The sequence below is a fragment of the Myotis myotis genome, unplaced genomic scaffold (assembly GCF_014108235.1).
Source record: "Myotis myotis isolate mMyoMyo1 unplaced genomic scaffold, mMyoMyo1.p scaffold_m19_p_2, whole genome shotgun sequence".
Classification (NCBI taxonomy): domain Eukaryota; kingdom Metazoa; phylum Chordata; class Mammalia; order Chiroptera; family Vespertilionidae; genus Myotis; species Myotis myotis.
In genome coordinates, this window is record NW_023416324.1 from 40922586 (window position 1) to 40950447 (window position 27862).

General features: G+C 43.3%; 1 protein-coding gene and 1 long non-coding RNA gene across 3 annotated transcripts in view; one reads left to right on the plus strand and one right to left on the minus strand.

Annotated features, from left to right (window-relative positions):
- FGGY (FGGY carbohydrate kinase domain containing) overlaps positions 1 to 27862 on the plus strand; it is a 405151-nt gene that overhangs the window by 251018 nt on the left and 126271 nt on the right. For both annotated transcript variants that reach the window (XM_036351580.1, XM_036351579.1), the window contains exon 9: positions 14495 to 14602. In XM_036351580.1, the coding sequence (XP_036207473.1) occupies positions 14495 to 14602 (108 nt within the window). The remainder of the gene's footprint in view (positions 1 to 14494; positions 14603 to 27862) is intronic.
- Positions 15649 to 27862, minus strand: part of LOC118676919 — a 40604-nt gene continuing 28390 nt past the window's right edge. The window contains exon 3 of the long non-coding RNA XR_004974256.1: positions 15649 to 15920. This is a non-coding gene — a long non-coding RNA (uncharacterized LOC118676919). The remainder of the gene's footprint in view (positions 15921 to 27862) is intronic.

Here is a 27862-nt window from a genome sequence, read left to right on the forward strand (position 1 = left end):
AACCGTAGGAACCGCTGTGCAAGTGCAGCCTCTGATAATCCCGATTGCGTTTGAGAGGGGGCAGCAGTGGGTTTGTGGGCTTCTGGCTACAAAGCAGCCAAAACATAAACGGGGATTATTTACCCTACTGCCTTCAAGAAAAAATTCCTACTTCTTAGCGTGTCCTCAAGGGACCTTTATGATCTGACCCCCCCTGCGTGACCTTCCATTCATAGGTTTGACATTTTATTTTTGTATCTCCTGTTCCATAGCTGTCTGACCTTGAGCAACTTTTATAACCCCTCTAAACCTCAGTTCTTTCATCTGTAAAATGGGGATAGAGCTACCTATCTTATAGACCTGAAATAATTATTACACAAAATAGTGCAAGTGAGGCCACTAACAGTCTTTTGCTCACAGCATATGCCAATTCAACATTAGTGTGATTTTTGTGATAATTACTGTACATTCTGTATTCTAGCCAAAGTATAACACGTTCTTCAAGCTGTTTCATACTAAGAACTTATCCCTTTATTGAGGTGCTTATCAGAGTATCTTGCCATTCTTGGATTTACCATCAGACATTCTAACCCCATTGAAAACTAGAACAAGGACAGTATCTTTTTCATCTGTTTCCCCAGGGCCTGACACATAGTAGGTGCTCAATTGAAGGTTTACTGTTCTGGAGAAGCTTGATTCTCAATAGGCCCAGGTGCTTCCTGGGGCCTCCTCTCCTTCCCCAGGGTAGGCACCTGCCCTGTATCAGAAACCCCACAGGTGCTAGCATGCATGATCTCAGTCATAGCCCTCAACCCTAGAAGGGGACTATTATGTAAAGTCTTAATAAAAGAGTGCACAGCCTCAGTTAACAGAAATGCCTCAAGTATAAACATATCTCTTTAACCATCAACCCCCAAGGACACAATTTGAGATCCAAGCAATCCTCTTGGTCTGGCCTCAAAAATGAGACTCAGATTTTTTCCCCCCCTAAAACCTACTGTATCTCCAGCCATCCCCATCCTCTACTGGAGCCTGTGTTATTTGCACCTTACCAGGATTAACCATGTCTGTCTGTACTCAGAACTCAGAAAAGTATAGATTAAATATTTCCTGTCTTAAAAAAGTAAGAGTTCATAAAGCTAAATAATCATCTCTCATCGATTGCTGTAGGCAAGCAGTGTGTCAGGGCTTTCTCTGCATCGCCTCTCATCTTCCCGAACACCTGGAAGGTGAATATTCTTCTGTCTTTCACGTGGGAGGGAAACAAGGTTCACCAGGGTCTCGTATCTTGGCTGCATGGAGCCGTCATTCTGACTTAGCTGAACCCAGACTCCTCTCTTCATGGCACCAGTCCGTTTCCAGGAAGCAGCGTCACCAGCCCCCAGCTTAATTAACCAGTGCACCCATCTCTGTGTCCCCCAGAGGCAGGTGTGGAGGGGTGTCTCTTCCCATCGTGGCCAAGTGTTCAGTCACCACCCTACGGGAGCAGGCCAGTGAACTGGAAAAATAGCTCTTACTCCTCACTCTGACATCTGTCCCTCAGGTGTGAGCCAGATTCTCAAATGGTGAATCAGCCCACAGCACACAGAGGGTATCAGCTCACCGAAAGTTCTGCCAGAATTCACACATCCCAGAAGCCAGGCTGGCTGGCCCTGGGGACCAGCTTCATTTGCTCTTGTCACAGATTGGCATGATGAGTGGAGAGGCAGGGGGTGAGGGGGAGGCTGGACCCCAGAAAAGATACCGATCTCCAGAGCCCTTGCCCACGCAGGCACCCATAGGCCCTTCTCTGTAAACCCACAGCAAAGTAAACATCCGGGAAGTGCTGGTTCCACTGATCTCCTTGTGTTCATTTGGCTTTTGTGGTTCCCATGTAGCAAGAGACAGCTGGGTACACTAAGAAGAGGCTTTGGAGTTTGACAGTCCCAGGTCAAACCCCCTTCTACCACTTAGCACCTATGTGACCACCAGCATTGCTTTGAACGTTTTTTTAAATTAAATTTTATTGGGGTGACATTGGTTAACAGGAACATACAGGTTTCATGTGTGGATTTCTATGTTACAAAATCTGCATATAGCTACAGAGCTATGATAATCAAAACAGCATGGTATTGGCAGAGAAACAGACACACAGATCAATGGAACAGGTTAGAGAGCCCAGCTATCAAACCACACGTATATGGACAGATACTTTTCGACGGAGGAGCCAGAAATGCACGTTGGAATAAAGATGTCTATTCAATGAATGGTGCTGGAAAAACTGGAAAGCCACAGGCAAACGAATGAAACTGGATGACAGTTTACACATTTCTGAGTCCCCGTTTTTTCTCTCTGTAAACTGGAGGAAATGGCGAGAGCATCATGAAGACGCAACGTAAGAATGTGTAGCAACTAATCAGCATGTAGTAGGTACTTGACGTAGGTGAGCTGCCTTCCCTCCTGTGTTCGTTTGTAATGCCTTTCTAAAAAAAGACGAGAAGCCATTATAATTGTCATTTGTTACATTGTGAGCTAAATCCATTACTGATTAATAACAGGAAAACTCTATTTAAACTGCTCTCACAGAACTGTAACCCTGTCCTACATGGTGTCATGTGTTTTACAGATCGCTGCTTTTGTCTCCCTCCCCCCATTCCTCTTTCTAAGGAAGTCCAGATGGGCAGGGATACATTCTCATAAGCTGGAGAGCCTAAGCCAGGGGTGAAAATCAGGCCCGCTTCACACGCAGATGATCTATTCATAACAAAAGCTGCCTCCTGGCCATTGCCCACAGCTGAACACTGTTAGTCTGAAGCCATCATTTCATTTGTTTCTGATTGTCCTGCAGTGTTTACATATCTGAAGTATTAGCCTGGTCTTTTATAGGAGTACAGGCGGAGGGCAAAGCCTCCCAGACCCACTTTCTTTCTGAGTGCCTTTCTACTGTTAGTCCCTGCCTCTGTGTTACAAGCCATTTCTCTTTTATAGGAACTCATTTACACGGGAAAACAAAATTTAAGTAGCTTCTTTTTTTTTTCTTTAACATAAGACTCAACATTCTCAAAGAACTGCTATTAAATGTGAAGAGGGGTAAGATGCCCCTAGATATTCTCTCTCTCCCCCTCTCGCCCTCCTTCCCACCCTCCTCCCTCCCTCACTCCCTCCTTCCCTTCTTTCCTCCTTCTTTCCTTCCTTCCTTCTGTCATATTAGAAAATTGCAAGGGATGTATTCCATTCAGGGCACAGGAGGAGTTGGGCTGACTCCAGGACAGTGTTAAAGAAGGTGCTATCCACCTCTTGTGTCCTTGACTCTCATTTTTACAACCGTGTTTTCTCTTAAAAAAAAAGTGTCTTGGGAAGGGTATGGACTCTTGAGAGTCATATTTGAGTTTAAATCCTGGTTTTTCCCTATTGGTAAGCCTGGGAACTTGAGTTAATGTCGCTGAAGCTCAGTTTCCTTCTCCATCAAAACTGGGTGTAACGCAGGCTTGCCCAGCACCTTAGGAAGGGGACTATGTGTGCAAGTGTCCCACATAGGGATGGCAGAAGGCTTTAGAACACCTGTCACCCCAGCTGATTGCAGTGGCTCCCTGGCTCACTGGCCTAGTCCAGAATGGTAAGGCAGAGTGGGGCTTGGATGCTGGTGCAGGTGCCCTTGATGTGCTGTCCCTGGCCACACAGTAGGTAGGCAGAGAATGTTGGGCTTCGCATCCTCTTTCTCCATCCCTCTTTCCTGACCCCTTCCCACCCAACCATCCCTACATGTTCACACTCTCATCAGTTTCCTTCCTGATGGAGCAGGTGTAAAGGATAAACTCCATCACCCTGAGCACTTCAGCTGACATTCCATAAACACTGCTAAGTGTATAGCACTTCTGCAGCCACTCAGTAGGGGAGCTACCCAGGTGTCTGTGCAGAGTTTAATCCTCTTCATCCAGCCCATATAGCCTTGTCATTTTTGATTCGGTCAGAAATGGCTAGAGAGTTCTGCCCATGAGGATTCCTCAGGTCTAGACCTGGATGGACATGTCCCAAATTCCAGTGCTAAACCTGGGAAGCAGGAATGGCTTCTGTTGGGAAGCATTTCCAAAAGGCAATAATAGATGTGGAGACACAGAAATTTGGACTTTCCTGAGAAGATGCCCTGACATACATCAGCCAAGGCGCTCTTTGCCTTTATACAATATGTTTTTAACAGGGGAAACCCCTCTGGTTTTCCTTATTCCCAGCGATGGATCTTGCAATGAAAAATCAACCCATGTGGGTGATAGTGTCCATTCCCTAGAGCTGGTACAACCTCTGGACCCCGCTTTAGAATTCTAGTCAAGATGGTTTCCATTTACTTTTTAAAATTAAATGCCCACGTGTACTCCAATCCATAAAGAAGAAGTACGCCTTGGCCAGGATGGAGGTGATGATGTCAACACAGGCTATCTATGTATTTCTGGGTCACCGAATGTACCAGGCACTGTACCAAGGCCTATGATAAACTGTGGCATGTTCAATCTGTACAAATCTAAAAAAGTCAAGAATGAACACACCAAGGATCATGATCACACGTCAAGTTAAGATAGAACATTGAGAGTCAAACCAGGAATTCTAAGTCTGATATGTATGAGATGATATCTGAGGCCAGACACTGGTGCCAAAGCAAAAGGTCACAACAGGGGAAACAGAGAAACAGAACAGGAAGAGACAGTGTCTGTGACTTAACAGGAAAAATTGGGTATCTGGTGGAGGTGCTGTGTAATAGGGTGCCCTGAGCTTGTTGCCAAGGAGAAGGCTGTGTCAACCTTGTCTGTACCTGCTGGTCAGCCTGGGCAGTGGGGCTGCCCCCAGGCGTCTGCTTACCTGCACCCTGAGGCCTGGAAGAAGGAGCTGCTTTTCCTAACAGCTAATACAGAATCAAAACAGGGTGTGGGCTGGGCTGGGTTTTAGAACCACCTAATAATTGGTACCTGCTCACTCCTGGGTGATGTAACAGAAAGAGAAAGGATTCTGATGCTGAGGGACCAACTCACTCTGACATGGGAGCAACAGAGCCAAGAATCCACACTGGTGCATACTGCACAGAGAGAGCAGCCTTCTTCCTCACTGGCTCCCTCCCTTACCCCCTTACCCGCCGCCCCCTCCCTTACAGAATCCACAGAAGAGACCAATAACTATTTACCTTCATGGCTTGTTTGGGCTGTGAGGAAAAATGCAAGATAGTATTTCACATCTTTGGAGTCATAAGGCTCTTGGTGCTTCCAAGCTGAAAGCCCGTCTGAGCTCCCCAGAGCCAATCGGGCATGTGCATAGAGAGGCCAAGTGTGGCTCCTTGTCCGCAGGGGAAGGAAAGTTTGGGAAAACTTTAGGAAGGCCTCAAAGTTTTCTCAGCTATTCAGTCTCTTGCAAAGCAGCATTGGGTGCAGTAATTATCAGTGAGTGAGAAACATATGGATTCCATGTCTATTGTGACCACAGCTGGGTTTCAGAATGATGAAGAATGAGGAATCCAGGGTTTAAGGAATCCAGAAAAGTTTTAAAATAATTCAGGACATTGCAGACACTATTTGGCTGCCTCTCTCTATCCCAAATTCGGGGACTCTCTGGAGAGGGGTGACAGACCTGCTCAGTGCCCTCCTGCCTCTCACCGGGCCAAGCCCCAGGACTTCCCTGTGAACAGGTTTTATTGTTCTTATTTTGCTCCAATGGAAGTAAAGGGGTTGGGTTTCTAGGAGTGGCAAACCTGTTACTGGAGGACCCTTAATGTTTCAGAAACCTCCAAACAGAGGCGAGGAAAAGCTGGGGAGCCTGAATGGTGTTACCACTCACCACTTACAGGTGATTGGACATGTGTGATATTCTAGTATTGGTCTTAATATTATGGACATTGCTCTGTTAGTCAGAATTTTAGCCATGCCCTGCATTTGTGTGGTGCTTCAGGTTACAAAGGGTATTATATACATACTACATATTAAGTACATGTTACATACGCTTACACACATAACATGTGTTTTGACAGACTACAATTTGGAAGTACAGAGGGTTAAGGGAAGATGTAGGGAGGAGGACCTAACCCAGCATTGGGGTAGAAGTCAGGGTTTAGAGTGGCGGGGGAGCGGGGAGGGGGAGAGGCAGGCAACATCTAGCCAGTAGGCTATATAAAGCCCACGAAATCATTTGGTCTGGCCCGGACAAAGTATTAGGGGTGAGTTAGTTAAATGTTTGGTCAAATGTAGCAGGCTAATTTTTGAGTTGGTGATTTTATATGGCCCACGAATGATGTTACAAATATCCAAATGGCCCCTGGCAGAAAAAAAGGTTCCCCACCCCTGGCTTAGAGAAAGCTTCCCAGAGCTATGACTTTGAGCTGAAAGACATGTGAGGGTTAGTCATCGGATGGTGAGAGGGAATGCCTTTTAGACAGAGAGAGGAGAATTTATGAAGATGCAGAGATGAGAAAGAAAATGAGACACTTGGGGGATTTCCTAGGTTTCGATGGGCTTGTGGCAGTGAAAAATGATGGGAGCAAAGGATGGGGAAATGATAACATGTGTGATTAGGCCAGACAAGTAGATAAAAGACAGATCAGAACAGTCTCATGTCATGAGGAACATCTAAAGGGTTTAAGTGGAGAAAATGATATAAGTAGGTGTGTGTATTGGCATGATCATTGTGCTGGAGGTTTGGAAGTTGGAGGCTCTGAGACAGACTTGTGCAGGGGTGAAGGGTGAAGGACAATATTTGAGGCAGGGACACCATTTTAATCACTGTTGCAATAATCTGAGCAAGAGGTGATACAGGGCTAGACTGAAATAGTGGCAATGGGGAGAAGCAGAAGAACCTGTACTTGAGAAATAGAGGTGACAGTACATGTGACCTGTGGTGGGCAAAAGAGAGATGAAAAAGTCAAGAATGGTATCCTAGTAGATGGGTAAACAGAGTACCATTCACTGAGACAGGAACCTCAAAACCAGAGTGGCCCAGGGAGGAAAGAGGGCAAGCTCTATTTTAGACATGTTGAGTAGACATTCAGGTCAAATGTCCAACATAGAACCCAAGAGCAAAATCTGAGTTTGAGATAAATATTTGGGACTCCACAGCCTAAAAATTACTATTACATACATGGGAGCAGATGGGCTGCCCTCAGGAGATGTGGTGAGTGAGATGAGCACAGAGGAGGCATGCAGGTGGGAAGAGGATGAAGAGCCTACCAAAGAGACAGAGCGAGCAAGGGCTAGAAGCTGGACCGAACCAGAGACTTTGGGCTCCATATCTTTCCACTGCCCCATAAAGAAATACAATTAAACTGTTATTTCACATTTCTTGAGAGCATTTATGTCCTCAAGTATACATTATACCAGTTATGACTCATACAAAACTCTGTGGTAGACAAGATGATCTCCATTTTTAGATGAAGAAACTGAGTCTCAGAGAGGCTCAAAGGCTAATAAATGACAGAATCAGAATTGAAACCTAGATTAGTCTGACTCCAAGGTCTCTCTATGCTCACACTATTAAACCACATTCACTGCTGTACACGTGCCCTCACTCTTTTGTAGGAGAGGCAAATGATTCATTACATTTGAATCTGAGAAGTGCAGACATGGAGGTGACTGCTTAGAGCCCCCATTCATAAACGGGATTCTCTGTGCTCTCTTTTTGTATTGTGTAGTGAGTAGGGAGGTGGCTGGAATGTGTACAAATGGTTTTTTCTAGTAAGATGATAGCACAGTCCATTTGGAAGGAGAGATGAGCCACCACGGAAATACTCGGTCCCACACATGCTTGCGGCTACCCTCTGAAATTCCCAACCTGGCTGGAGGCACTCAAAACAAAACCTCCTGTTCCCTCCCAGGACCACTGGCGCCTGGAGCCTGCCTCCTGCCCCTGCCAGAGGCTTAGGCCAACCTCCGGGTGATGGGGAGGGGAAGGCAGAAGTTGATGGTGCTGGAGTTGCTCCCTGCTCTGAGCCCAGTCATCTCTCCCCAGGGAGGTGTCAGCAGGCGCCTGGGCTTTATCACCGCAGGGAAAGTCAGCCGACAGTAACACAGTAACTCAGCTTTGGGTGAAAAGCAGCCAGTGGCATCCACACATGGAGCCAGGTTGGGCACACGCATGAAAAGAGGCAGGAGCATGTGGAGAGGGGCTTCTAATCCCTCCTCTACCACCTCTGAACTGTGTGATCCTGGGCAGTTTGCTGACCCTCCCCACACCTGCCTCTTCAGCTGGAAGTGGGCTGTGGAGGTTTAACCCCACACCCTCGCAGGGTAATTGTAAGCCTGGATGCAGATGTCCACTCGCAAGTCACTGGATGTCTGATTTACTCCCCAGCCCGGTGCTGCACCCCAGCTCCTACTAGACTGTAAACTTCAGGAGGACAGGGAGTATGTCCCTTACGTGGTTCAGAGGCCAGTGTTTCTACATCTTTTCAAGTTTAAAACAGTAGTTTGAATTCAGTGTGTATGCAATAAATATTCATGGAATATTTATCCAGCTATTATAAGATACTGTAGATAGTAGCCATTAAATACAACCATGAAGGCCACAGTCCAAGAAACCCTGCAGTACCCAGCTGGTGTGGCTCAGTGGTTGAGCATTGACCTATGAGCCAGGAGGTCATAGTTCAATTCCTGATTGGGGCACATGCCTGGGTTTTGGGCTTGATCCCCAGTGTGGGGCGTGCAGGAGGCAGCCGATCAACGATTCTCTCTCATCATTGATGTTTCTCTCTCTCCCTCTCCCTTCCTCTCTGAAATCAATCAAAATATATATTTAAAAAACAAAAACCTACAGTAATCTTGGCCACAGGTCAGAGAGCAGTGGAGGAAAGTGGGTACTTGGAGAAGCTCCAAGAGATTGCCCAGTGCAACCCCATGAGCCCAGGCCATGTAGGGGCAGAGTCTGTGCAGAAATGGCTTGCTGGAGAGTTCTGCTTGACCAGCTGGGATGGAATGACTCAACTTTATGGAATCTTAGAGGATTTTGAAGACAAAAAAAGATGTTAAACATCTCTAGTCCAATTTTATTTATTTTACTAGAGGCCCGATGCATGAAATTCATGCACTGGGGGGTGTACCTCAGCCCAGCCTGCACCCTCTCCAATCTGGGACCCTTTGAGAGATGTCTGACTGCTGGTTTAGGATCCCTGTGGGATTGGGCCTAAACCGGCAGTCGGACATCCCCCTCACAATCCGGGACTGTTGGCTCCCAACTGCTCACCTGCCTGCCAGCCTGATCACCCCTAACCACTCTCCTGCCAGCCTGATCGATGCCTAACTGCTCCCCTGCTGGCCTGATCGCCCACAACTGTCCTCCCCTGCCGGCCATCTTGCGGCGGCCATCTTGTGATGACATGGGGGCAGCCATCTTATGATCACTTGGGGGCGACTATCTTCTGACAACATGGGCGCAACCATCTGTGACCACATGAGGGCGGCCATCTTGTGCAAGGGCATGATGGTCAATTTGCATATTACCTCTTTATTATCTACACTAATAAAAGAGAAAAATGGTAATTTGCGTACGGTGCTACCCTTTTCATTGGCTAATCAGGGCTATATGCAAATTAACTGCCAACTAAGATTGGCAGTTAACTGCCAACAAGATGGCGGTTAATTTGCATATGTAGGCACAATGCAGGGAGGTGAAAGGGAAAGCAGGAAGAAGCCCCCTGCCACTGACAGTGATTGGAAACCCAGGGGGGAGCTAAGAGCTGGGGGGCAGGGCAAAGGCCTGCCCCCCAGCCATGATCGGAAAATCAGGTGCCTTTTCCGCCCTGGCCAGTGATAGCAGGAAGTAGGGGTGGAGCCAGCGATGGGAGCTGGGCACGGTCGAAGCTGGCAGTCCCAGGAGCTAGGGGTCCCTTGCCTGGGCCTAAAGCGAAGCCCACGATCGCGGGGCCACTGCAGCTGCGGGTCCCCGCTGCCCAGGCCAGACGCCTCAGCCAGAGACGTTAGGCCTGGGCAGGGGCAGAGCCTGCAACCGCGGGGAGCTGGGGGTTCCCTGCCCAGGCCTGACACTTCTGCCGGAGGCCTCAGGTCTGGTCAAGGGGCCGATCTGGTGATTGGTGATCGGAGGGTGATGAGGGTCAACTCCTCTGGCCGAGGCATCAGGCCTGGGCGGGGGGCTGGGGGTCCCCTGCCCAGGACTGATGCCTGGGCCAGAGGCATCAGGCCTGGGTGGGGGACGGAGCCGGGGATTGGGGGGATATGATGGTCCCCTTGCCCAGGCCTGAAGCCTGGGTCAGAGGCATCAGGCTTGGGCGGGGGGTGGAGCAAGCGATCAGAGGGAGATGGGGGTCCCCTGCCCAGGCATGATTCCTGGGCCAGAGGCCTCAGGCCTGGGCGGGGGCCAGAGCCAGTGATCGGGGGGAGATGGGGGTCCCCTGTCCAAGCCTGACACCTCTGGCGGAGGCGTCAGGCCTGGGCAAGGGGCCGATCAGGCGATCGGAGGGTGATGGGGCTCTACGCCTCTGGCCGAGGCATCAGGCCTGGGCAAGGGGCAGAGCCAGCAATCGGAGGGCTCTGGGGGTCCCCTGCCCAGGCCTGATGCCTGGGCCAGAGGCATTAGGCCTGGGCTGGGGGCAGAACCAGTGATGGGGGGAAATGAGGGTCCCCTGCCCAGGCCTGACGCCTCTGTCAGAGGCGTCAGGCCTGGGCAAGGGGCCGATCCTGCGATTGGAGGGTGTTGGGGGTCAACGCCTGAGGGCTCCCAGTATGTGAGAGGGGGCAGGCTGGGCTGAGGGACACTCCCCCCCACACACACACACCCAGTGCACGAATTTCGTGCACCAGGCCCCTAGTATAGAATATATGAGGAGAAAATAGGTCTAGAGAGGAAATAAGTTGATAGTTCATAGCTTGGATCCTGACTTCCTTCTCTACTATTTACTAGTTATTTAATCTTCTTCACCTTCAATTGGTGGAGTATAACAATAGAGCCTACCTCATTGGGTTGTCATGAGTAGAAAATGTGACAGTGTCTCTAAAGAGCCTGGAAGCTTCTTTGGCACAATAATAAGCACACAATAACTTTATCAATTACATTTTATTATTTCATTCTTATTTCTCTATTGTTATTGACTGACTTAGAGAGTGGTTTCACTGAAGCTTTTTCCCACCCACAGTTGTTTAAAAATTGATTTTTTGACAAGCAGAACAGTATGTTGAGGCAAAAATACACCCATCCTTCAAACTGTATGCTTTTTTATTTAAAGTAATTTGCAGAACTTTAAGCTAAGCCCTCATGAAAATCAGAATGCTTGTTCAACTTCATGACTCTGAGCCTTGCCCACACAGCCCTTTCTGCCCGGATGCTCCTCCCTCTCTGCCTACAGAAACACTTACTTCCCCAGTCCGAGCTCCCAGGTGGCCGCCTCTGGGAAGTGCTCACTCTTTTCCAGGAAGTTTGGGCTCCTACCATGTTCCTCTCCTACCTTACTTAACAATTGGCTTATTTTGTTGTAATTTTTATGTCTGTCTGGTCAGACTAGGAACTCCTTGAGGAAAGGGACTACACCACATTTATTACTATTATTGTTATTATATTATTATTATTATTATTATTTTCCTTATTGTTACAGCCTTGTTATCAGTCTCAGTGCCTGGCATGTACTGTGCAGCTGGATGTTTTATTTCATTGTGGGTTTCCATAACTTATTTATATTAAAGAATATGTCAAATGTCTGCATACATTAACAATACTAAATTGAATAACCATGTACCAACGCCTGTGAAAAGCAATATTATGAAAGAGAATATTGCCACTATCTTTTTAGTTCAAATTTTAACTATAAATGTTAACTATCTTCTTGTTGTATTTTACTTAATATTCTAGCTCTTTGAAGCAATTTTGGATCTTTATTTGAACTTGCCCATAATAAACAATCCTCCAAGTTTATACCACCTGAAAATATAAGCTTTGCTTCCATATCCTCTTCTGCTTCATTATCAAGAATATTGACTCAGTAGACCAAGGAAGAATCTAGAGACCTCCTTGCATGGTTGCAAGGATATGATCATTCAACCCAGTCGCCTGACTAGTCCATCACACACGCCACATTTCAAGGTGAACTAAGGTTTGCTTAGTATTTAACACAAATGATATGCTATTTATATGTGATAACTTATTAATCTTTATAAAAATTCTCCAACATTCATATCATTCCTACCATTTGGAAATGAGGAAACTGAGGCCCAGAGAGATTGCCTTGTGTGAGATCCCCTATAAGCATGGCACAGGAATTAAATCACTTAATCCTCATAAAAAAGCGAAACCAGAACTGGCTAGAATGGCAATTGGGAATAGAATCAAGATATGACTTTGACTTAATCATGCTCTCTCCTTGTTTCTTCACAAATCTATCAGGGAAAACCTATCAAAAGTCTTTTGGAAATGAAGATTCCCTGACCTACTTGTGTTTAAGGCCAGGTTCCTTCCGTTTGAGTGAGTCCCTGTTGGTTCTAATGGCTTTTGCTTTCTGCCCTTGAAAGGCAAATGAAGGATTCAAGTGGCAACCTAAAATCATGACCATATTTTGGCAGAGCCGTATCTAGAACCTGTAGAGTGTGATGCCTGGCTGCTTTGTATTTTTATCACTTTGGGCATCTTATTTAACTCTCTGCCTCAGTTTTGCACACCTGTAAAATAGGAATAATGATAGAATCTTCCCTTAGGACTTTTATGAGAATTAAGTGACTTCATTCCTGTAACGTCCTTAAAATAAGGCCTTTAGTCAGTACCCACTCAATCTTAGCTGCTGTTGTTGCCAACAGCACCGTTATTAGCGGGAAGCCAGTGTCCTGTACAGACACCTGTCATCAGCAGAGCAGAATGAACTCTCTTCTTTCGGGTAAGAGAGCAGCCTCGAGACCAAAATAGCCATCAGCATGCAAACAGCTTTCACTAAAATATTTTTAAATATTTAGGTTGATTGCAGAGGATTAAAGCGCTCATTAATATACAAATGTGCTTTCTTTTTCTCCCTCAAAACAAGCTTTACTCAGTTCCTCCACAAGCGCAGGGCCTGGGAGTGTTGGGAAGTGCTGTGGAAAGCATACTGCTGTGTCTCTGCTGCCTTGCTTTACCCAGGATGTCTGATGAGAAGTATGTGACTCCAAATGTCTGAGCACAAATAGGAGTCCACTCAGATCTTGCTCCCTGGACAGAGCCAGGCAGAGGCTCCTGCTGACGTTTCTGAGCAGCAGAACCACAATCTTCTACGAAGTCCTACTGTTTCACCTCAACTGGCAAAATCCTCTAAGTCTAAGCTCATGTCCATTCTCTAAGAAGCCACCTCTGGACCACCTCCCTCCTCACTCCCGGTGCCCCTCTACATTTTCTGTTTTTCTCTACCATCCTGTGGACCACACTGTGTATTTGTGTGTGTGTGTGTGTGTGTGTGTGTGTGTGTGTGTGTGTGTTTAAAATATGTTTTTATTGATTTCAGAGAGAGAGAGATAGAAACATCAATGATGAGAGAGAATCATTGATTGGCTGCCTCCTGCACACCTCCTACTAGGGATCGAGCCCACAACCCAGGCATGTGCCCTGACAGGGAGTCGAACCGTAACCTCCTGGTTCATAGGTCGACGCTCAACGACTGAGCCACACCGGCTGGGCCACACTGTGTTTTGTTTGTTCATTTCCTTGGAGCTCCCTTTAGATAGGCAGCTTCTTGAAAATAAGAACTCTAATTTATCTCTGTGTCCCGAGGACCCAACAGAGGGAGATGGCATGCTGGGGGGGGGGGGTTAGTAAGTGCTGGTAGAAGGAAGGGAATGTATCAGTTATGTATTACCAAAAAAATGCTAGGTAACAAACAAACACAGCATCTTAGTGACGTACAGTAGGACGTGTTTTTGTTCACACATCCCTCAGGGCAGTTCTGGTGATCTGGGCTTGTTAGCGGCTGGTCGACTAGGAGGGTTTGCTGATCTTGTTTTTGCTCTCGTATATGGGAAATGTCACCTGCAACGGCTGGGCTGACGCAGCTCTGTTCATGACTTTCCATCCAGTAGGCAAGCCTGGGCATGCTCTCATGGCAGAGGTAGAGGAGCCAGAGGAAGAGCAGAGAAACACACAGGCCTCTTGAGGGTGAGGCCTGGAAAACTGGCACAGTGTCTCCTCTACCTCATTCTGTTGGCCATAAACGGCCAGGCTGGCCCAGGTTCAAGAGGTGGGGACCCCACCTCTCGATGAGAGAAGCTGCAAGGCCACTTTGCAAAGGGGGTGGATACATGGGTGGGTGGGAAATGGGCAGCATGTTCACAATCAATCTGCCATGGAGAGGGAGCCAGCAAGGAAAGTTTTCATTCTTTTCTTCTCACACTGATCTCTTTTGCTATCCTGGCATCTAGGTGGATTTATCAGAAAGGTTTCCACAGATGAAACCATGCCCTTCCTTTAGAGGGAGTGACTTCCCTCCCATGAAAGCTGTTTAATAAGAAGCGAAATGCCATAGTCATGTAATCACTAGACAGGAGGATGAGAAGGCTCCTTCTAGCCCTAAAGGTCAATATTTTCACATGCCTTGTCTCTTTCTTTCCAGATCAGCAAAGACCCGATTTTCGTACCAGGCGTCTGGGGCCCTTATTTCTCAGCCATGGTTCCTGGGTTCTGGCTGAATGAAGGTGGACAGAGTGTGACTGGGAAATTGGTAAGTTGACACTTTTTTCATTATGATCTGTAACGTTTTTACACCCATGACCAGCTCATTTGTCACACTACCCATACACTGAGTACCTGGGAGGTTTGCAGGGTCCTAAATCAGAAGAATTAACTTTCTGTTAGTGTGCAGTCTAACCTGTGGAGCATACGAAGCACATGCTTGCCAAAGGAATAAATGTCAGTCTGGGTGGTGATAACTAACCCATCTTCTCATCTATCTTTCACCCAACAATCCTTTCATCATGGCAGCAAGACGGATATTGTATTTGGTGAAAAGGACCATGGTACTCCCCAGCCCAGATCCTTCAGTGGTTCCCCATAGCTCTGAGGACATAGTTCAGCAGTTTTCTGTGTGCATCATTCCCTTGTGGTGTTTCCCCTCCAGTCCCACACCTGTACTTGTCACCAAGGCTAGATTGTCTTCCTCATATCTTCCCCAGGACTTAGATTACTCCACTCCTCTGTGCCTTTGTGTGTGCTTTTCTCCTGCTCCAAGAGTTCTTTACCACCTTGATCCTTTTACTTGTCCTTTAAGACACAACTCTACTTCTTACCGAATTCTGTTATACTTATTAGTTTACTAATCTGCCTTTTCCAGGAATCTGTGAGCTCCTGAAAGGCAGGAATGCTTCTCTTTGTATCCAGCTCAGTTCTTAGAAGGTACTTGCTGAAAATTTGTCGAATGCCTGCAAGTTGTCCAACAGGGAAGACAGAAATCCAGAAACATGAACTGAGCACTGTGCCAGAGGTACAAGGCACAGAGTTGGCACAAAGCAGGGTTAAGAGACTCTTTTCAGGGAAGAAGGCCTTAGTGCTGAGCCTTATACGATAAATAAGAACAAAAGAGGAAAGAAGGGTAGGAACACTCTTCTAGGCAGGAGAACTGGCATAGGAACAAAGACATGGGAGTGAAAATAACAAGGCATATTTGAGGGTAATTGAAAATGGTCCAGAATTTCAGCTGTGGCATAAACTTGTCTTAGAAGAATGACTTGCCATAAAAGAGAGTTGGGCAGGGACCACATCATAAGAATTCCCTGTAAAGCGTGCTAAGGAATTGAATTTTATCTACTCGACCAAGACCAAGGGGAACCAGTGAAAGGTTGGAAAAATGAACAGGAATGTTCAGATCTCAGTCGTAAAACATCTGGCTAGCAGCACTGAGAAGAAGGCCTGAGGACATGTGGCTGGAGGCAGGGAGGCCAGTTTTAGTAGGTTCACCCACAGACCAAAAGCCATGAGGGCTTGGATGAGGACGGTGGCGCTGATGACTGAGGTAAGATCGGCTGACCTCGGAGGGATTAGACCTGGAAGGCAAGAGAAAATGAAACTTAGCCTCACTTACCCAACCTCACATTTACTATGTTACATAGAAATCATCTGTTTATAGTCTGATTCCCCATCAACTCTTCTAAATTATTCAGTCAAATTAAAAGTGATCTGCCCAGCCTGCATGGCTTAGTGGTTGATCATCGACCTATGAACCAGGAGGTCATGGTTTGATTCCTGGTCAGGGTACATGCCCGGGTTGCTGGCTTGATCCATAGTGGGGGGTGTGCAGGAGCCAGCCAATGAATGAGTCTCTCTGATCATTGATATTTCTATCTCTCTCTCCTTTTCCCTTCCTCTCTGAAGTTAATACAAATGTATATTTTTTAAAACGTGATCTGATCCAAGAAAAAAAGAAGAGAAAAAAGAACCAAAGAAAAAATATGTTTAAGAAGTGATCTGATCCAGAGCTGGATGGAGATGCAAGTACCTATTAATGTCCATTTCTCAGTGTATTGCTATTTTATGCTTAACTGCCTCAAATTCACTTTCAGAGTCAGGGGAAGCATAGATGGTAGCTGGCTTCAAAGAGCATATTCTCTGCCCTTGCTCTTGTGACAGGCTACAGAGATGAATTAAATGAGTTAGACCCCCACCACTCCCTGGTTTTAAGGAGCTCCTTGTCTAGTAGGCAGACTCAGTGAGTGTAAAGTAAATAACGTCTGATTGGTCTTCATAACCAGTGCTGGAAATGTCCAGGAGTAAGACATCACTGTATGTCTATGGCACATTGGGACTGGAGCTTTACATTCTCCTGTTTAAACCAGGGCCATGTATTTATACAGCTTTCAATGTAAATATCTGTTCCTTTTCTGTGACACATTGAAACCCATTACTGAAATATAGCCTTTCTTAACCTTGCATCATGGTGCCATCACCCTTAGCCGACCCAGAACTCATAGAGAACACATCCCAGAGGCTTTTTACAGCAAGGATAAGGATCCAGTAAACCAAGTCTTTGTGCTGGATGCATTGTCCATGGAGCTGTCCATCAACGGGTTTTCGGAGGCTTAGTATGCAAATTGAACATCTGTGTCAGGCTGGAAATGCTTTTCCCAGTATTTGACTCCAAGTTTGCTCTGTTGCTATGGATATAAGCCATCTATATCCAAACGTTATGTTATTGCAGAGAAGAGTTGCTTATTCCTCCTTCCTGAGCCAGAATTTAAATAAAAATGGTAATCTCTTTACCATTAAAAAAACCTTCCATAATAGTCCAGGATGGTTTTCCATAGGAGTCATGGGAATTCTTGGCCTTTATCTGGTTAGTTGATTTTGCACCATCAAGCAATCAGGTTGCATTTGTAGTTCCACGTTGGGCAGTTCTATATCTGTAGTTTCCTTGGACATATGGATGAGGCATGATTGACTCATGGCTTATGGAGAGTGAAATCTTAGGAAATCTAAACACTAGAACAGTGATGGCGAACCTTTTGAGCTCGGCGTGCCAGCATTTTGAAAAACCCTAACTTAACTCTGGTGCCGTGTCACATATAAAAATTTTTTGATATTTGCAACCATAGTAAAACAAAGACTTATATATTTGCTATTTATTTTATATATTTAAATGCCATTTAACAAAGAAAAATCAACCAAAAAAATGAGTTTGCGTGTCACCTCTGACACGCGTGTCATAGGTTTGCCATCACTGCACTAGAATAATGGGGTGAAATCTGAATCAAGAAGAAAACAGACTGTCTACTAAAGCATCAGTCCAGGGAGGGCAAGCAAAGAGATAGAAACAAAAAGTAAAATAAGAATAACAATAATGATGGTAATAACAGTAACAACCATCATGGCACCTTACTGAGTGTGTTGTTTATCTACGGGAAGGATTTGTGTATATAATCTTGTTAATCCTTGAATGGTATTCAAAAGAGTCACAATGCCTGCTGTTTTGAAGGCTTATTTCCCAGATTTCATTCCAAGAGCTTTTCAGGTACTATCTCATTTAGTCCTCTCAAAACCCCTGTGAGATAGGAACAGATATTGTCCATGTTTTACAGGTTGAGGATTTGAAAGCTGGAGTAGTAAGCACAGCCCAGAGAGATTACCGATGCCCTCACAGTGGCCTTTTTTAATGGTTCCCTTGCAATTCACCTCTCCTTTTCCTTTCCTTATTCTCCTTTGTTCTTTTATGAATTCTGATTTCTGGTTTTACAGCGCATTGCCATCATAGAGGACACCCTAAAAGGAAGTGGCATCTTTTATATTTTGTTTCATATGCACATCGTCTCTCATATGCCATGTCTGAAAGTGTCTGTTCATTATTACATTGTCCCCAGTATATTCTAACCACAGTCATAAATACACCATCTAAAGCAGGAGAGAGGAAAATGGAGATGAGAAGCAAAGCCAAGGAGGGAAAAGAAGAAAGTTTAGAAAAACAAAAATGATATAAACTCTAGATTTGAAAAATAGATATTTTGTCTCATTTCTACAATTAAATACAGATCTTCCATCACAAAGCAAGTTCTTCATTCCAAGCATGTGGATAAATTGGTACTTTGCAAAAAATGTCCATCTGGTTAACTTCAGGATGAAGAAAAATTAGGATAGGATCTTTTCTGGCTCTGGAACCCTTGCTGTTTCATCTGACTGAGATTTGGACTCATTTTTTACTCATTTCAAGCTTGTGCCTCTAATATTTATTTCCCCTTAGAAAAGCACACACCCGCACCCCACAGATGATTGATTTCAGTTACATCAGTCAAGCTCCCATCAAGGATTGTCTCGTGCTTGTCAATACTCTCTCCAGAACACTTGTGCAAAACACATTGCTTTTAGCCCAGACTTTTTCCACAGAACTTAAACTCACTGCATCCAGATGCGGAGCTCATTTCCAACTGGACCTTGGCCATCTCTCTCTCCATGCACCCTTTCCTCTCTTACTTGAAGTCACTTTTATTGTGGGAGGTTTTGGGGAAGGAAGGCTACAGCAAGTTTCTAAGCCACCCCTGTGGTGACATTAGCTTTCTGGGATCATCACCTTAAGTTGGGTTTTACCTTTGAATTGTTTGAACCCAGAATTTAAATTTATGAACTTGAGCCACAGGGTCACAATGTAGCAGTTTGCCCGGCCTCCTCCCTAATTATCAATGCCAGTCAGCCTGGGGCTAGCCTTAGGAACACAATCTATGTGTTCACAGTGCTGTACTAGTTATGGAGGTAGTGATTTCATCCCTTCCTTCATTCATTCATTTGTGATTACTCTTAGGCAGTCGAGAATATTATCACATGATTCCTAACCTGTGGGTCGCAAACAATGAAAATACATCCTGCATATCAGATATTTACATTATGAATCATAACAGTAGCAAAATTACAGTTAGGAAGTAGCAACGAAAATAATTTTATGGTTGGGGTCACCACAACATGAGGAACTATATTAAAGGGTCGCGGCATTAGGAAGGTTGAGAACCACTACATTATCTTATGGGAAAGTTGGATATACAACTGATAATTATAATTTATTATTGCACATAACAGTAGATTGCACTGCCCTGCAGCCTGCTGGGAATATGTGTTAAGTGCCAAGCGCTTTTAGGCCCTATTCAGATGCAGTATTTTATCTGATCTTCACAGCATGTGGATGTGTGTTATGATGTCAATTTTACTAGTGAATAAATAGAACAGAATAAACAGAACAGTAAGGGAACTTGATCAAGGTCTTTTAGTTGTAAGTGGGAGAGGCTGATTCAAAACCAAGTCATCTCCCACAAACCCCAGACCTTTCCAGAACTGGGTCTGACTTGTGTGGATATGTGTTTCTGAGTGTGTCTTAGAGTTCTCTTATACGTAGATTCCCTTGAGAATCAATTGTCATTTAGTGACTTTCTGTTCAAGCATTGTGAAGCAAATGCAGTTGGCAGGCTTTGTGAGGCCATGAGAGAGACGTATGCATATCAGTATTGACAGGATCTATGTGTAGACATAGGTGTGTCCCCAGCATTTCCCATTAGCTAATTGGAATGATTTCATGGATACAAGGACCAACTCTGCATAAACAAATGCCTCCCGGATCTCTCCTCCTGCCCAGGCATTCACTGTATTTTTTATATACAACCTGGACTCCTACACAGCCAATTCCCTTCTTGCTTCTACTCTTTTCCCTTCTAATTCCTGTCTTAGTCATTTGGGACTGCTATAACAAGGCAGCATAGACTGGGTAGCTTACATACAACAGAAATTTACTTCTCACAATTCTAGAGGATGGAAGTCTAGATCCGGTGTCAGCATGGCCAGAGCCCTTTTCCAGGTTATAGAGGGCCATCTTCTTGTGTCTTCACATGGTTGAAGGGTAGAATTCTGGACTCTTCAGACTCTTCTCAGGGCACTAATCCCATTCATGGACTCCATCCACTCTCATGACCTAATCACCTCCCTAAGCCCCCAGTGCCCAACACCATTATATTGTGATTAGGATTTCAATGTATGAATGTTGGGAAGATACAGACTTTTAGTCCACAATACACTCTCTAAAGATTTCAGTTAATGCAATCTTTTTAAACCTAGATATGACCTCGCCATTCTTGATAGCTCTCCAATGATCTATGGAATAAAGTCCAGTCTTCTTAAAGTGATATTTATTTACACAGCTACTATTTACAGAGTGCCTACTATGTGCTAGGCACTGTTGTGAATGAAAAAAAAGTCAGTGACTAAAACAGCCTCTCTGTCCCCCCCTCCAAAAATCTGTCCCCTTGTCAAGCTTACAGACTAACAAGAGGAGACAGATAATACACAGAACATGATAAAGCAATAAGTAAATGAATCTTATTTCAAGTAAGTTGTTCGAAGTAATAGAGAAGGAAAGCTTGTGATTCCGGCAAGCAATTTGCAATTTTAAAAAAGGAGGTCAGGGTAGACCTCATTGAAATGACATTCAAAAAAACAAGGAAGGAAAGGAAAGCTGGAGGAAGAACCTACCAGGCCTAGGGAACAACCAGTGCAAACATCCTGAGGAGGTTGCCTGCCTGGGGCATTACAGAAATAGCAAGGAGGCCACATGGATAGAGCAGAGTGAACCAAAATGAGAGTTGTAAGGAATAAGTTCAAAGAGGTACTAGGTATACCGGTTAATAATGCGGATTTTATAATCAAAGAAAACATGATAATTTCAAGAGAAACATCAAAAGTGCTTTATTCAAAGTAATGTCCATCGCTAGCGACATATTTACCCATCTTTCAGGTAATTTGTGGATACCGTCCCAATAGAACTTTTCTTGTTTTGAGGCAAACCATTCAGAGACCCAATATTCCACTTTTTCGTATGGTTTGAAGTGCTGCTTAGAAAGTGTGTGTGCCATTGGTGGGAACAAATGGTAATCTGGAGGAGCAAGGTCTGGTGAATACAGCAGGTATGTTAATACTTCTCAGGCAAGATCTTTTAATGTGTCTTGAACTGGTTTTGAAGTGTGTGATGGTGCATCATCATGAAGCAAAATTACTTTGCCAGGTTTTCTGGCACATTCTGCTCAATTCATGATCAAGGTGTGGTTCAAATTGATTATTTGTTGTCGGTAGTGATCAGTATTAATGGTTTCACCTGGTTTTAGAAGCTCATAATACACCACACTTTCCTGATCCCAGCATTGTCTTCTTTACGAAGCGATTTGGCCTTGCAGTTGATGTTGATGGTTGACCTGGATCAACCCATGATTTTGTGCATTTGGGATTCTCAAAATAAATCCACTTTTCATCGCCAGTCACAATTCGATGCAAAAAAGACTTTCTTTTGTGCCAATGAAGCAACGTTTTACTGATGACTTTTCGGTTTTCCATTTGTCTTTCGTTCAGTTGATGTAGCACCCATTTTCCTTCCTTTAAAATCTTTCCCATTGCTTGTAAACGATCGGGAATGGTTTGCTGAGCAATGTTTAATCTTTCTGCATGTTGTTTTTGAGTTTGACATGCATCTTCATCCAATAATGCTTGTAATTGTTGGTCTTCAAACTTTTTCATTGACCTGGATGTTATTTGTCTTTCACATCGAAATCATCACTTTTAAAGCATTTAAACCAGCGTTCACAAGTATCTTGAGATGGAGCATGTTCACCATAAGCTTCCTGAAGTATGATAACCTTCAGCAGCTCTTTTCTTCAAAATAAAGTAATGAATTAAGACTTCCCGTAAATGCTCTTTTTTTTAGCACAAAATTCGACATTTTTAAGCGTAAAAATATCTATGATATTAACACCGTCAGAAAATTTGACATGTGAAGTTTTGAAGCTTGTTGTCAATACAACAAAATAGCATACATATGAAATCGCATATATATCAACATATGTGTAACTCCATATAATGAGTTAATAAGTAATAAGTAATGAATTAAGACTTCCCGTAAATGCTCTTTTTTTTAGCACAAAATTCGACATTTTTAAGCGTAAAAATATCTATGATATTAACACCGTCAGAAAATTTGACATGTGAAGTTTTGAAGCTTGTTGTCAATACAACAAAATAGCATACATATGAAATCGCATATATATCAACATATGTGTAACTCCATCTATTGAAAAAAATCCGCATTATTAACCGCTACACCTAGTAATCAGGGGCCACTGTATGAATTTTAGCTTTTACTCCAATGAAATGAAAAGCCATTGGAGACTAATGAGCACAGGAGAGAGACAATAGACAGGTTTTTAAGGGATGCTTCTTGCTGCTCCCTGCTATGTTGGAAATAATCTCTGGGGTAAGAGTTGGGAAGATGGAAGCAGGTGACCGAGAGAGGCAGTAATCCAGCTATAATCCAGCTGAGAGACGGCGGCAGGGGAGCTGCTAAAAGGTGGTCAGATTTTTATTTATTTTGAAGGTAAACCCAGCAGGATTTCCATCAGGAGTGGACATGAAGTATACAGAAAAGAGAGCGGTCCATTTTTGAAGGATAGCATTGTTATCAATGTAGAAGATTGATTAGATGTCACGGAGGCAGGGGGAGGAAGAAGTCAAGAATTACTCCCAGGTTTCTGACTGTAGTAACTGATATACCCCCTAAGGTGATCCTCCATTATTTGTCTTCATCTTAGTAAAGAGCACCATCATTTATATTTTATTAAAGCCAGAAAATTAGGATTAATTCTTAACTCATTTCCCCTCTCTGCCGACATCCAATCCATTACAAAGTCCTATTGATTCTAAGTTCAAAATATATATCACCAGTTCATTTTTGGTTCTCCACCTCCTCTCCCAGCACCATTGGCCAAACCACCATTTTCTCTTTCAGTCTATGTCAAGTGCATCTTTTGTACATGGCATAGAGTTGAGTCTTGCTTTTCTATAGCCTTGTAATCTCTGCTTTTTTAGAGTGTTTAATCTATCTACATTTAATGTAAAGATGAATATGGTTGGATTTAGGTTTTCCATTTTGCTATTTATTATGCCTATTTTTTTCCTCTGTTTCTTCTTTTCTGCCTTCTTTTGGCTAAATTGAATATTTTTCAATTTTCAGAATTTTTTAAATATATTTTATTGATTTTTTACAGAGAGGAAGGGAAAGGGTTAGAGAGTTAGAAACATTGATGAGAGAGAAACATTGATCAGCTGCCTCCTGCACACCCCCCACTGGGGATGTGCCCGCAACCAAGGTACATGCTCTTGACTGGAATTGAACCTGGGACCCTTCAGTCCGCAGGCCGACGCTCTATCCACTGAGCCAAACCCGTTAGGGCAATTTTTAGAATTTTATTTGCATTTCTATATACGTTTTAGGCATCATTTTTTCTTATGAGAAGTCAACTCATCATTTGTTTTTTATTTATTTTTTTGTTAATTCTCACCTAAGAATATTTTTCCATTGATTATTAGGGAGAGTGGAGGAGAGAGAGGGAAAGATAGAGAGAAACATCGAGAGAAACACATCGATTGGTTGCCTCCTGCTTGCACCCGACCAGGGCCCAGGCCGGGGAGGACCCTGCAACCAAGGTACATGCCCTTGACCAGAATCAAACCCAGGACCCTTTGATCCACAGGCCGACTCTCTATCCACTGAGCCAAATCAGCTAGGGCTCAACCATCATTTGTATTATTCTTCTGCTGTGTACAGTATAGTATTTTTCTCTGGCTATTGTTAAGATTTTCTGTTAATATCTGGTTTTTAGTATGGTGTACTCAGGTGTGGTGGTCTTTGGATTTATTCTTTTCCCTCCAGATTTGAATTTGTAGATTTCTGTCTTTCACCAAGTCTGGGGAATTTTTAGCATCTATTTATTTTTCTACTCCATTTTTTCTCACTTGTTCTACTGTAACTCCAAGTACACAGATTTGAAAATTTTGGCTGGTATTCCACAGGCCCCTGAGGGATTCTGGTGGGTTTTTTTTTTTCTTCCCTCTCCCCCTCAATTAGATACTCTTTCTGTTAAGTCTGTTTTCAAGTTCATTGACTCTTTTCTCTGTTTCCTCCAGTTAGCTGCTAGGCCCATCCACTAAATATTTATTTCAGATATTATATTTACCAATAGTAGAATTTTCTTCCTTTTTTGGGCTTTAGATCTTTATTGTTGAAAGTTTTACATATCCATTTCCCCCCACTGACCCCTTCTAGCATACCTCTGCCCTCCACTTCCAGCCTTCACCACCCTATTGCCTATGTCCATGGGTTATGCATATATGCATACAAGTTCTTTGGTTGATCACTTCCCACCTGCACCCACTTCCCTCTGAGATTCCACACTCTGTTCCATGCTTCCATGTCTCTGGATCTATTTTGTTCATGCATTTTTTTTGTTGTTCATTGGATTCCACATATGAGTGAGATCATATCATACTTGTCTTTCTCTGGCTGGCTTATTTTGCTTAGCATAATACTCTCCAGGTCCCTCCATGCTGCCTCAAAGGGTAAGAGATCCTTCATTTTTACTGATGCATAGTATTCCATAGTATAAATGTACCACAGTTTTTTATCTACTCATCTACTGATGAGCACTTGGGCTGTTTCCAGATCTTAGCTATAGTAAATTGTGCTGCTATGAACATAGGTGTGCATACTTTCTTTCTGATTGGTGTTCTGGATTTCTTAGGATATATTCCCAGAAGTGGGATCACTGGGTCAACTGACAGTTCCATATTTAATTTTTTGAGGTAACTCCATACTGTTTTCCATACTGGCTGCACCAGTCTGTATTCCCATCAACAGTGTACTAGGGTTTCTTTTTCTTTACATCCTCGCCAGCACTTGTCATTTGTTGATGGTAGCCATAGACTTTTCATTTTTAATAGTTTCTAATTCTTTGCTATTTTCTCTCTGTATTAATTATGATAATATTATCCTTTACATCCTTAAGCACTGTTAAATTATCAGCTTTAAATTTTTTGTCTTCTAATTCTAACATCTGTGTCATCTCAGTGTCATTGTTCATTAAATGGCTTTCTCTAAAGGTGGGTTAATTTTCTATTTCTCTATGTCTAGTAATATGAGGTCATATTTATAACATTGGTATATTCTAAGACACTGGATTCTCATTTCTCTGATGAGTATTGATTTTTTGTTTGTTTGCTTTACTAAAGATAATTTATTTGGCTCAACTTGAACTCCAGACTTTGTCTCTCCTGTGCTAGCACCTTCTGAAATCTCTCTTGAGGTCTTTGCTGGGTTACTTATAATGTAATTCAGAAATCATCCAGAGATTAGTGTCGCATTTATATGCATAATGCTGAGCTCCCTTTCTATGGTTCCCACTACCCCCACCTTACTACTAGCTGCTATGGTTGCCTTGAACTCTGACCTCTCATTTCTTACTCCAGAAGACTGCATATGTCCTTAGTATTAGCAATCCTCTATGGCTTTGATTGGGGCATGTCCTCAGGCCAAAATCTGTAAAATCAGGAAACATATATAGTGATGTATTTTTCTTTACACATGTCTACTCCTCTCCATCTTCTACCTGGTTTTGGTCCCTTTCCAGTGTCTACAGAGAATTATTCGATATATTTTGAGCAGAGTTTATAATTGTTATCCTTGGGAGAATTCCTGTGACATGAGCTATTCAATCCATATGAGAAGTAAAACCCCTGAATGATTTCTTTTAAAGCAAATAGGATTACATTCGTACCCTGAGTCTTCTGTGTCTTCCCATTGTGCTTAGAATAAAATCTAAAGTCTTTGCCATAGCTGCTTGATTCTCCCTACTTCCTAGCTCCCTATCCTCATTTCACACATCTTTCCTACATGTTTACTCCAGTGGAGTCTCACTGGATTCTTGCCAATTCCTGACATATGATGCTCTACTCACTATAGAATATTTTCCTGTATTATTCTCTTTACTTGGAAATTGTTGATTCTTTTTTTATGTCTTAGTTTAAATTCAGCCACCAGGTTTTCCCTAAACCCTCTTTTTAAATCAGTCCTTCAAATCACTAATCTCTCTGTAATTATTATACTTATTTATTGACTGTCCCTATCTTTCAGTAGAATATAGTCTCCATTTGGACAGAGTTTACATCTGTCTTAATTGCCTGTGCTTACTTACTAGCACTAGAACAGAGTAGGTGTTCAATTAATTCATTTGTTGATTCTATAAAGAAACTTACCAGTCTAGGCCCTGTTAGAATATTGGCATGCCATCCTCCACTCATAGGCAGTGACTTTCATTTATCTTTGTATCCTGATTATTAGATTGGTGGTTGGCACAAGGTAGTCATATATCACATTAGTTTCATGAATAAGTGAACTAATTAAACTACAAAAACGCACAAAGCAACCAGCCTTGATGGTGAGTAAAACTGACTAAGCTAGTTCTGCATTAAATCTGAATCCATCCATTTTTAAGTGAGGTTGTTCTACATAAAACTAATATTAAGTTGTAAAAAAAAAAAAAAAAGAAAAGATATTTTCTTTCAGGAATGTTGGTTGTTCTTAGGTTGGGCTTTCTTCTTTCTTAGATTTTCATGATAGTTTTAAGGCTGGGAAAAATCAGGCAAAATGTTTTTTTTTGGTTTTTTTGAAAGTACAGTTTGCTCATTTTTATATATATATTATTGATTTTTTTACAGAGAAGAAGGGAGAGGGATAGAGAGTTAGAAACATCGATGAGAGAGATCGATCAGCTGCCTCCTGCACGCCCCCTACTGGGGATGTGCCCGCAACCAAGGTACATGCCCTTGACAGGAATCGAACCTGGGACCCTTGAGTCTGCAGGCCGACACTCTATCCACTGAGCCAAAATGGTTCGGCAGGCAAAATGTTTTCACTTTAAATTAAAAGACTAGGTAAATGAAGAGCTGGAATAGCTTAGATGAAAAAAAAAAGTGGTACTACAAGTAAATACTAGTGGTAAGAAGGCAGGTGTGACAAGTGATGACCATTTCTCTGTGCCTAATGATTTCTTTATCTGCAAAGCAAGATGAAATACAGCCTCAAGACTCATACATGAAACTGATTTTAATACAGAAAAATTCATCATGCAATAAGATAGCTTTGTCTTAGCAAAATGATCATAGAACCTAACATTCTTCAACTCTAAGTTTGCCTTTGTTAGGGATTTTCCTTGCGTGTGAACTTTTTGCCAACAGTTTTAATATCTCAGGCAATGTAATTCTCTGTGTAATTTTACAAACAGTTGTGTATTTGTCATGTTAATTTGTTAAATGTTTAACAGAGAAAACTAGACATGTTCTTGTCCATGATCATGCCCTGAGTCAGAACTGAACTTGGGTCTCAGGATTTCTTGTCTGTGCTTTCTCTGCAAGGGTCAAAACCTCAAATACCCGAAGCAGTCAGACAGCGCAAATGAATAAACAGACTTGGCAAATAAATATTTTTTCTGCTCCCACAGAGAAATTTTTCTTTCAACTCGTACTCTAGGGCTGAATTCCATGATCCCTCCTTTGACAGAGAGAAGGGCATAGAGAAATAGATCTCCACGACAATGAAGCATTAGTGCAGTCCTGATGATACATTGATGAAATCTGTGTCTGTTGT